This window comes from Mastigoproctus giganteus, chromosome 5, assembly GCF_048544385.1.
Source record: "Mastigoproctus giganteus isolate SK-2022 chromosome 5, ASM4854438v1, whole genome shotgun sequence".
In the NCBI taxonomy this organism is placed as follows: Eukaryota; Metazoa; Arthropoda; class Arachnida; order Uropygi; family Thelyphonidae; genus Mastigoproctus; species Mastigoproctus giganteus.
Genome location: NC_143579.1, coordinates 156,048,974 through 156,061,267, shown reverse-complemented (window position 1 = coordinate 156,061,267; position 12,294 = coordinate 156,048,974). Strand labels below are relative to the sequence as shown.

Genomic DNA, 12,294 nt, shown 5'->3' with positions numbered 1-12,294 from the left:
CCGATACTGAAACATACTAAGGTATGAAGTAAAACTTGAGATATTCCTGTAGATATTAATAAATAAATCAATTGATTGATGTCAGTATTTGCGTTGTTATTTTATCATGAAATCATGGACACTTTTTTTCGATGACCCTGTATATAAAGTAATGTAAATTATTATTAACTTTGGGTTCTTTCGGCCAATTACATTTGCTCTTTCACCCAACCCCATTCACCATAACACTTATTCACCCACTCTTTCTCTCATGCTCGGTCACTCTCTCTTTCACCAAAACTGACATTTATTCCCTTTTACCATAATTCCTAATTCACTCATTCACTTAGTGCCTAGCCCATTCATTCTGCCTTTCATTCTACATTGCATCTTCTTGCAATGTAGCTTACTTACAAAATATTAGCTTAATAATATTTTTCAGCTAATCTGCTTCCCTGGCTGCCTATACATCTCCCTCCCCTACATGGTTATTTGGTCCACACCAAATGTGGACCAAATAACCCAGGTTCCTACACATGACAGGGTAGTCCTGGGGGGGGGGTACCCAGGTCAATCCGGTTTTATCATGTCAGGTTTCTCCCAGGGCGCAAAGTTCTGCTATCCTGACAGTTTTTAAGTCATCGTCTGGGCGTGGTGGGAGACGTGGCCGATTTTAACTATTGATTATTGTTTAATTGCTGGGGGCCCTTCTTTGGATAGTACTGCGCATATCGTATACTTTCTGTGTGAAGGTTGTAAAGGCTTTATAATTTTCCTCTTCTGTGATGAATAGATGTTCTTCTCTCCTCGGAAGAGGAACAGTCTGTGCTATTAGCGGTGTTCCGAGAATGTCAGAAATTATACACTCATATAGAATGTGTGTCCAGACTTCCCTCTTGCCACAGGTGCAGTTTGGATCATCAGTCAGCCCCAAGTAGGTTAGTTTCACCTTTAGGGAGCCAGGACCTGTCAATATTAATGTTGTAGAAAGCCCAGTGGCATACCACTTAGGTGGCTTTGGACTAACCATTGCCACCCATGGCAGAAGCCTTTTGATAACCAGACCTCTGGTTTCCTGCTCCCAATTTGTTTGCCATAGCTCATGGAGCTTTGTGGCTATTCTTTTTCTTTCAGCCTTGATAGTGTTGGCTGTGACAAGGGTTATCCCCAGAAAATCTGTGGGTATAACCTTTTTAAGTCTATAATATAAGCCTCTCTTTTGACTACTTCCAGGTAAAGTGGGAAAGCTCCAGCTAGCACCAGTAGCGCAAGTGTGCTAACTGTGCGACATGCTCTGGAATAGTGAGAACTATTGTCCTTTGTATTGATTCTAATTTATTCCTGTTTCTTACTATAACCGAGCGGGTATATGCGGGCTATGTGCAGTATGTACAAAATCCTCTTCAGAATATACACTATGTACATATACGTCCATTCCATTTAAGTCAAGGTAATGCCATAATACATAAAATACATACAAGGTTTGAGGGTTAAAGCAAAAGTACAATACATGTCCAAGAGAGGTCCAAATATGGTTCAAATTCTAGATGAGATCACATTAAGCAGGGTTCTAAACCGTGAAACTTTAGAATACTTCTTGCGTAAATACGAGCCCTAAGATAGTCCAAAAAGTAGTGATCTAAGATTATTATCCATGACAGTTAATAACAGAGTTACTAGGAGAGGTCTCTAATGTGAAATTTCAGTGTGATATTCACTCACAAAGATAAATTAATTAAAAAAACTCTAAAACACTAAAGGCCAAATAGTATCTCGATGAATAGAGCAAAATTCCTTGTGCAGTAGATAACTATTCTGCTGAAAACAATTCCACATCAAGTACAAGTTTATTATAAAATCCAGGCAAGCGTAGCCCTGAATAGTACTAATCATTTGCAATCAAAGATGAGAGATATTTCTTTCCTAGTCCAATAAAGGATCCAAGAAATCACCGGCACAGCAAAACTAGGATATAATTTCATTTCTTATTTTAAATGCACGAGAAGAAAACACATTCAAGGCATTAAAAGCTGTCTGAGATTCAACCAAAATTTTATTGTTGCTGGAGTCTAAGTTAGGAACCACACTAAGTAGGTCACGTCGAAGATCGTTATAATAATGACATTGATGAAGAATATATGATGTTAACAGTTTCTTCCTGGCCACGCAAACAAGTTGTTGTTGGTGAAAGTCCCAGTTTGTGAAGTTTAGTTTTTATACTTCCATGTCCAGTTAATATAAACGTACCATATAAGCCCGGCGAAACCTCATTAACTCCTTTTTAATTTCCCTTGCTGCAAACAGAAAGTCCTTTGTGACTAAACCAATATCAGACGAAGACCACTCCTGCTGCCATTTTGCAACAAAAATTTGCCTTAGCCTTGTCTTCTCAGTCTTAATTGAACCTCATCATAGTGGCATAGTGTTTGGGTAAGGCGCCACCTGCGATTTCCCACATCTGCACCATTAGTGTTCTTGATGTATACAGAACCCTGTAAAAGCCAGAAAAAGTGTAGTGTGTTGTATGTGAAAAGTTTTGTGTTGGATTCTTTTGTAATATTCTGGCTTCTTAGCCGGAGAGCCCCTAGTTGGACTCCACGTTGTCCGCCACCACCACTGGGACGTGAGCCAGGCTTCCACAGTACTCTGGCTGCTTTCCGTCAGAGGTAGCCCGAACCTCATCATAGTAGCATAGTATTTAGGGTTAGGCGCCACATGTGGTTTCCCACATCTGCGCCATATGTACTCTGTGATGTAATGCAGAACTACTGCATAAGCCAGAAAAATGTGTTTTTTTTTTTTGGTAGTTGTCGGCGCATCGGCTTCTGTGGCCATAATGCACCTCCCAAGGTTTATGCAGTACTTTGATTCAAGCCCGAGGCGGGATTCGAACTCGCGACCTTTGGGTTGCCAGGCAGGCACTTTACCCACCTGGCTAGCCCGGTCAGCAAAATATGTAGTGTCTGGTTCATGCAGTATTCTGTTATGTTCTGTTGTTGTGTCTCTGGCTACTTGGCCGCAGGGGCCCCTAGTGGGACCCTACGTTGCCCGCCACCGCCACTGGGAGGTGAGCCAGGCTGCCCTCATACTCTGGTTGATCTCAGCCAGAGACACAACAACTGAACATAACGCAATATTGCATGAACCAGATATTACACTTTTTTCCCTGAGCTTTCTGGATGGAGACCAAATAATAATTTTTAAAATGGGGGGGGGGGGGTGGAGATAGTAAAAGTGGTGGAGTTAGGCAAAAGCCTGAACCACATCAGTGATTATTTCCTGCAGCTATACTGGTAATCATGTTTGGGAACACGATAATGTTTCTAACGATGTTCGTGGGATCTTCATTTTCGGGGGAGGGCGTGGGATCTCGCCCTCCCCCAAAATCCATGTACCACTAAGTTCTACAATATGGCACACAACTACTCGTCCACAATGAACTACGCTTCACTTGGTATTTTTCTTCAAACCGAATGACGTACATTCTATTCAATTTCAACTTCAGTTTATACTCAATCTCTACTACAACCCTCTGTATCACTAAAATGTTCGGTAGCTTACATATCGTGTGATTATGCTATGGTAGCGGTTCCCAACCAGTGGTTCACGAAAGTGTTGCAGGGGGTTCGCACTAAACATTCTGTAATGACGCCTGATTAGATTTACATAGGTATGTTATTGTAAACAAAAAATATAACCAATAAACTAAAATAAAATTAAATAAAAAAGTAAAGAATTGCCAAAGAAAGAAACCATATCTCTCATAATTCCTTATAATTACTTACAGTATAAAATATTAAATATGTTTTCCATACTAAATTTTTTTTCATTCTCAAGGATCATTGTTATGTATAGGATTTTTTTTTTTTTGTTTGTTTTGTTTTAGAACCTATAGTACGTAGTACTATAGGTTCTAAAACAAAACAAAAAATAGTACGTAGTACTATAGGTTCTAAATCGTAGTACTATAGGTTCTAAATCGTAGTACTATAGGTTCTAAACATCCCTTGTCGTGGAAGTTGATAGCCTAAATAAGTTTAAGGCTCAGCTGGACAGGTATTTCGAACGAACAGAGGGGTGAAGTGGAAGTGGTTTTTTTTTTTTTTTTTTTTTTTGGCTGATGCTGCATAAACTTGCTTTCTTGCATCAAATGCCTCTACTAATGCTAATGCTAGTACCGTGCATGGGTTGAAGGTTGAAATGATGAAAGAAGATACTTGTTGACTTGAACTTCTGTAGGTTATAATTTTCAGGTAATACGTGTGAAGGAAGGTTGTTCAAGAAAACAGAAGCTGAATGAATAAATGAGGAAGAAGAAATGTTGGTTCTGTGTGTGAGATTGAAATTGGACGGTAAAAGGATGTTGACTGGTTGCGGCACGTGTTCGGACTGCTTTGAAAGAGAGAGCGGAAATTATAGAAACCAATTTAGAAGAACAGTGACCATGGAAGTATCTGTAGAAAAGGCATGCAACAGAAACAAAAAAATCTCTGAGTCAGAGTGGAGAGACTGTTTCAGATGTGACATTAATTAACCTAACTGCCCTCTTTTGAATGGAATCTAGAATCCTGAAAGAGGTTTTGGGGGAACCACCCGAGATGTGGGAACAATATTCCATGGTACACCGGATTTGTGATTTCTACAGACTTAACAATTGTTTGGAAGAGTAGTAACGCCCAGAGTGAAAGAGAAAACCCAGTTTTTTAGATGCAGAGGAAGCAATATTTGTAATGTGCTTTATACCAAGAAAGATTATAAGTCAAGGTAATCACCGAGGTCTTGCCTAGAAATCGGAGCCTAGTCGAAGATAAGCATAGAAACAGAAGAATACTTTTTGCGAGATATAAGGCAAGACTGAGTTTTAGAAGGATTAAAATTAAGTTATCATTTCCCCACTGGAGATCAGAACGTAAGGATTTGGCAGTGGATACTCGAGAAGTTGAAGCTGTTTGAGCAGGGCAAGGTTTCTCAAACTGGAAAGGGAATGTAATGTGCTGTCATCAGCAAAATATTTGTATAGGATTTCCACTCAATGGAAGAGGATCATTAATATACAAGAGGAAAAGAGTGGGAGAAAGAACTGAACCTTAGGGAACACCAGCATTAGTGCAGAAGTTAGAAGACAGAGAGGCGTCTACCATCACCCGCAGTGAGCGGTAGCGGTCAGAGAGAAAACTGGATACCCAATTACAAAAATAGCTGGCAAATCATAGAATGGAAGCTTATTTAGAAGAATTTTATGCCAAACACGATCAAAAGCCTTTTTGAAATGTCAAGAGCAATGGCTTGAGTTTTACTAAACTTTTCCATTGAATTTGTCATAGATGGGTAACATAAGCCAGAATATCACCAGTGGAACGACATTGAATCCATACTGGCGATCGTTGATTACATGAAAGATTTCCAGATAGTTTAAGAGTTGGCAGTTAATTGAGTTTAACATTACTTTAAAAAGAGTAATGGTAAGTACAATGGGACGATTATTCGATGGGAAGGATTTGTCACCCTTTTTAGGAACTGGCTGGATATGAGCAAATTTCCAAGCAGAAGGGAAAACACCTTTGAAATAAAAAGCCGACACAAAACAGAAATAAGTTCTGGGGCACAGGTTTTGAGAACAAGTGGAGAAATATCATCAGGACCTGGAGCTTTCTTACGTCAGATTCATCAAAATTCTTCTGAATCCTTTTGACGGAAGACCACAGGAGGCACTGAATGGAGTGTACCGGAAACAGTTTGAGGTGAGTTTTTTTACCAAGATCATCAATACATGAGGTGGAAGAAAAATAGGACGCTAGCAGGTCAGTTTTATATTTTGCTGATGTGGCAACAGAACTATCTGGTTTTGACAGAAGTGGGAACAGAGATGGGCAAAAATTGCGACCAATAGCTTTGGCAAGAGACCAGAATGCTCCGCTACCATTAGAACAAGAAGCAAGTTCTACTCTTAGCCTGTTCGAAATGTAGTTTGAACTGATTAATATAACTGCTTTACAAAGTATAAAAAATATATTTTAATTTAATTTAATTAAAATATAATTTTAATATATTTTTAATATAACAATTTTAAATTTAATTTAATGCCTTTTTAATTTAATTTAATTTAATGTCATGGTTTATTTGTCATAGATGTTTTTATATTACCCCAAACCTTGTCAAGCCCCTGGCCGTGGCGGAATGAATTGTATCTTTATTGTACAATAAAGATTTCTTCTTCTTAATACTTAATAATAATTTTTAAATTATGCAATGTCACTTATAAAAAAGTAGTACTGGAAATATTGTATAATAAAAATTCAGTAATATTATACGCCAACCCCAGGGGCTCACATCTGGTGAGTACGGGGTTGGCACACCCAGAGTCCTGAGCTGGATATCATCATTCTTATCCTTCCGTCTTGGTGATTCCTTTCTACTTCTCTTTCTCTCTCTGGTAACTCGAGATTTTTTTTTTTTTTTTTTTGGCTGGTGCCGCATAAACCTCAGGCTTCCTTGCACCATATGGCTAATAGTAATATTAATAATAACTTCAGAAAAGATAGGCTTAGTGGTTCGCGATAAAAAAAATATAACGTTGAAAGGGGTTCGCGAGTCAAGAAATGTTGGGAACCGCTGCTGCTATGGTATCCCAATATTTTTGATAGTGTAGTGTACTCTATTTTTTTAAGCTGCATAAACCCCATTTTTTTGCAGTTTTATGGCTATTTTTATGTATGTTGCATATTACATCTTTCTTTAAACAGAAATCACGAGTGATATTCTGTTTAAAGAAAATACTGAAAACCAAATTAGCATTGTTCACCGTAACTGATTTTTAGGAGACCAACATACCAGCACTCACATAATTAACAATGAACCCTGCTTATTTTTATTTATTTTTATTTTATTATTTTAATAAAATTAAAACTTTAATTTTACTTAATTTTTATTTATTTATTTTATTTATTTATTTTTATTTTTATTTTATTTTTTTTTTTTTTTTGGAGCTTACGGAGCAGATGGCGCAAGTTGCATGCATATATGACCGTGGTCAGCTCTTAATATCACATTGTCGTTCATGATGATTTGGAAACCGCTGTAAAAACCACTCCAGACATTAGATCTCACCACAAAGAATATTACGTTAGTTAGTTATCACCTTTTATAATTATTATACCTTTGTTGTCAAGCTGTTGGCAGTGTAAACCGGCTGTAGTGCGGTAAGGTATGTCTCGCCATTATCTAAGAACAATCTATATACAGTAGTATTTCTTTCTGCGTTTGATCACTACTTGACTTTCTCGCTTGAACACAATAAAATGCCTTGTAAAGAAAGATGCGATTTTCCTTTCTCGCACTCATCCTTTGAGTTGATTGGGAGAATTCCCCGAAGCGGTTATCCAGCAAGCGTGGATGAGGAGCTACCACTCCTAAATATTTCAGTTCAACACGGAAATGTTCAATACTTTATAGTTAGGTTAAAACTTCCGCTCTAAAGTAGTGTTATGGCAAACACGACGGAGCTAGAGGGTTCAGGAAGTTCTCGACATAAATAGCGAATGATAATTGAGCATTTTTACCGTGCGCGCATATTTGCAGCAAGAGTGGAGAGAACAGTTAAAGACAGTATTTTTGCTTACTGGCATCCGGTAACCTACAGAACCTTCTGAACTATACGTCGAGCAACGAATGAAATTTTAAAAATCTAGAAACCTGCTGACGGTAAGTGAACGAGTGATTATTTCGTTAGCAATGGCTACAAATCTATTTAAAAGTAAATCTTAGTGTTTTCTTCAGTTTTAGTTTCGAAATACAAGAGGTCATTACACATATCACACTTTTTTTTTCTCATTTTTCTATAGTTATAAATAGTATATGAATAGCGCTTACCTGAATGTCTCGTTCTGTTTCTAAAATAATTTGGTCTTGAAAAAAGTATCGTCCCGAACTTATCTGTTCTGCTCTGATAGTCATTTTATCACCATCTAATGTTTGAATATTTGTAATAAGATTCCATATCGAAATGTAGTTCAGTGAGCACCTTTTTGATCACGTTAATAACATTGTTCACATTTGCTTAATTATACATTAAGATTACAATGTTTACTAAGTAACTCAGTAAATATTAAGATACGTACTTATTAAGAACTTATTATCACTGTGATGTATTTTCTTAGGTGAGTTTCATAATTTAATTCTATTGCTTTCAATTGCAGATGTCTGACTTCCCAGCAGACTCCGGCGAGCAAAAAGTAATGTCGGCCAATGGAGAACTATCGTCAGTGGTGGAAAGCTTCAATAAGAAGTCTTTGTTGAATAAAATGAACAGCTCTTCTTCGATGACCACTACCTCCGCGTTCAGTTCAAGCACTGAAAAGTTGACTTCGTCCCAAATGCTAAAAAGTTCTGCTTGCTCTACTTCATCCAGTACAAGCTCATTGCTTAGCAAGAAAGCTCAGATCCTGCACTCCATGTCCAGTCAAGAAATGAAACAGCAACAGCAGCAGCAACAACAACAACAACAGCAGCAGCAACAACAACAACAACAGCAACAGCAACAACAAACGCAGCAACAAAATGAACTTTTCCATGAAAATCGAAACTTCAGCCGTAGTGTTAGTCTCACAAGTTCCAGCAGCAGTAGTAGTACTAACGACTCACGCCTCAAGATGATGACACAGCGTGGCTTTTCTGTTGAAGATCCACTGAATGAAGAGGTAGAAGTTCGTGAGTCATCGCCACAGGAGCTAAAGTTCGAGCAGAAAAGAATGACTTCATCTTCCAAGGTAAAAGTGAGTACGGATAATTTCACTGCCGAAAAGATGGCAGCCAGCAACCAAGAGCTAAAGCGTATGCAAGCAGGAGATATGAGCTACGAAGAGAAGAGTGCTACTGCTGCAATGAAGCAAAGGCTTGAAAGTGATGGGTTTTCTGCTGAGAAGATGGCGGCCGTTCGTCAGGACCAAAAACAGCTTAAAACGGGAGATACGATACAACAACAACAAAGAACAGCGATGGCTGCGTCGATGAAAATGTCGACTGAAGATTTTACTGCTGAGAAAGTCGCGATGGCCAAACAAGAAGAGCGACACATGTTCTCGCAGGGAATGGTACAACAGGAGAAAAATATGTCTAGCAGTTCTTCAGCTAAAGTCACCTTTACATCTAAAGGAATTACTAAATCATCCCTCTCCAGTCAACATGCCCACCAGGTGGAGTTCGGAAATATGTCTTCATCACTCGGAATGCCATTTGCAATGCAGTGTGCTGGAAGAGATCCACTTGCTCTTCCTACTAGCCAGAAGTTAGCCATAACCCAAGGACTTGAAGAAGATCTTCAGATCCTGAACTATTCTCCTACAGCAACAGTGGAAGTTGAGAAAGCTATTCAACGGTTCGGGAGTAGGATGGCTACATGTGTCGAAAGTCTAAAGGGGGCAAATGACGAAGAGTCGACTACACTCCTAACAGCCATGAATGAAATGATGCATAAAGCATGGGCCGTTCCCACATTTGGGCACGACCTAGGTTCGAGCCTCTGCAGCATTTTAAGAAATAACGGAGGACTTGATATTTTAATGGACTCTTGCAGCTCTGAAAATGCTGAACTACAGTTCAACAGCGTACAGCTACTAGAGCAATGCATGTCCACCGAAAACAGAGCATATGTAGTTGAAAACGGTCTGGAACAAGTTGTAAATATAGCTTGTTCTTGCAGCACTAAGAATTCAGTGCTTCATTCTCGTGTTGGCACAGGAATTTTGGAACACCTCTTTAAGCACTCGGAAGCAACCTGTAGTGACGTCATCAGGATGGGAGGTCTTAAAGCCATCTTGTTTGATTGTCGGACAACGGATGTAGAAACCCTTCGGCACTGTGCCACAGCTCTAGCTAATGTGTCCCTGTACGGAGGTCCAGAAAATCAACAAGCAATGATAAAACACAAAGTTCCAGTTTGGTTATTTCCCTTGGCTTTTCATAACGATGATCACATCAAGTATTATGCATGTCTAGCTATCTCTGCATTAGTAGCGAATAAAGAGATCGAAGCGGCAGTACTGAAGTCGGGTACACTGGATCTGGTAGAACCATTTGTTACAAGTCATGATCCAGAGGAATTCGCCAAGACTACAGTAGACCATGTTCACGGACAGACCAAAAACTGGTTGCTGCGACTTGTCCCAGTGTTGGACAGCAAGAGGGAAGAGGCCCGCAGTTTAGCAGCTTTCCATTTTGCCATGGAAGCAGGCATCAAAAAGAAACAGGGAAATACACAGGTGAGTGTAATTAGAAAAATATAAAATATCTAGTGATTTTATAGAATCCTAACAACATACACGTAAAGGTCGATATATCTATATAAGACAACAGTTCTTCTGTTAGGTAGGGAAAGTTTCCAACTCTAGTCTCATAAAATCCTCTAAAACAAATCTCCTAAATGAATCGCATATCCTTCACCTCCTAAAAACATTTTTGGGTATCCCTACTTAAGAGGAAAAAAAAAAAAAACTCTCGTGACCTTCAGCAATCCTTAGTAATGTTAACTGCTATATTTTATGGAAGTAAATATATTAGTTATTAAAGTCCAGTTAATAATCGACTAATGAATACTTTGTCAATTATTAGCTTTTATAATTGGATAAAATTATTATATATTTTTTTAACTTTTCATAATATATTAATAAAATATTGTAATTAATAACTAATTATTAATTTATAATGTGTTGCTAATTTCGAAATATTTAAAGCCAGCCAATTACCATTACAGAAGTTGAACTGTTTCATTTATTCGATTCAATAAAGGATAGAAATTAAATTATTATAATGTGTTCTTACATGAAATTCAGAACGGTTTTGTTATGTTATAAATTTTAAAAAGATTCCTTTTAATGACTTAATTCCATTTTAGTTATCTTAAGGTCACTAGGCTTTAAAGCAAAAATTCTAAGGTACAAATCATATGTGTTTGCTGTTGCACGTACATGATAGACACAAAAAAAAAAAAGAAAGAAAGAAAAGTTTAATAGGTTAAAAAAAAAAAAACACTGCGATGACGTACTACTACAATTTAGAAACAAACCGACGTAAAACGATAGTGAAAATCACTTTCCCCAATTTGCAAGTTCAGTTATAGTATTTCGCTAAGATTTTAAATCACTCCATGAAAGAAAATTCATGAGATAATTTAAATCACTCCATGAAATAAGATATGATAAATTCATTGTAACACGTATAATGCCCTCGTGGGCAGCACAGTTGCCCACGAGGGCACAGTTGTCCTCACTGGTGTGAAAACCTGAGTTCGAATCCCGTAAATAAGGGGATGAATTTTTATGGGTATTTTTCACAAGGTGGCTGAGTTAGTCGGTTTCAAGCGAGGGTAGTATGGTTTTATTCTCTCGGAAAGTCTGCTTTTTCGTACAGCAAACAGCAAATCAGCCACAGAAGACAATTTACAGACATATTATATACGGCGTAATATTGCCGAAGCTGCTGATGAGCCTAAAACCCTATTACAACCAACCAACATAAATAGGAGTAATAAAACTAGAGTACTGTAAACCAACAGCCTTTTATGTTTCTAATTACTATATCTAAGAAAAGCTTTGACTCCATGAAGAACTGTTAAGGTCTTGCTTATTCACGGCTAAATTTATGCAAAAAAGTTACTGCAATTTTTTTTAAAATTGAGAAAAAACACCAGTGGAGATCTTATGTACATGCTATTTTCACGTTAACTATACATTTTACTGTTTAATATTTATTACAGAAGCTATCGATAAACTAATATTGAGATGCTGATCGCTGATACAGAGAAGCCCTACTTAATTAAGTTTCCTCGTATGCTTGAAATACATAAAAGAAAAAAATTTATTGATATCTGGTCTTGAAGATAACTACCAAATTTCCATTATATATCCCTATGAGCCTTGCCACCCGGTGTGAGGAGGATGGTAACGATACCACTGTGCGGGTAGCGCAGTGGTATCGTCACATGCAGAAGGCAGTTAATAAATACGTATACTCATTATCGATACATATGACGAACCGAAACGGCATTCCGGATGGATTTCCAAGGCTCGGAATGGATGCCGGAAAGCATGTTTGGACTCCACTTGCCTTTCATAGACATGAGGACAGAGGACCTAAGAAGATTTAACACAAGAACAGGGACAGGGACAGCTAACAGGGACCGACACCAGACAGCGGGATACATTGCAAACTAGCTGCACAGGACGCAGGATATCGAGGTTTACTGTGGCCAGGCGACTCCACAAAGCTGGACTGTTTGCCCGATGGCCAGTACGCTGTGTCCCTTTAACACGTGCCCATCTG

General features: G+C 38.2%; 1 protein-coding gene across 2 annotated transcripts in view; it reads left to right on the top strand.

Annotated features, from left to right (window-relative positions):
* The window catches only part of Sarm (sterile alpha and armadillo motif), a 328,620-nt gene that overhangs the window by 211,814 nt on the left and 104,512 nt on the right, over nucleotides 1-12,294 (top strand). For both annotated transcript variants that reach the window (XM_090374247.1, XM_090374248.1), the window contains exon 2: nucleotides 8,175-10,235. In XM_090374247.1, coding sequence (XP_090230373.1) covers nucleotides 8,175-10,235 — 2,061 coding nt within the window. The remainder of the gene's footprint in view (nucleotides 1-8,174; nucleotides 10,236-12,294) is intronic.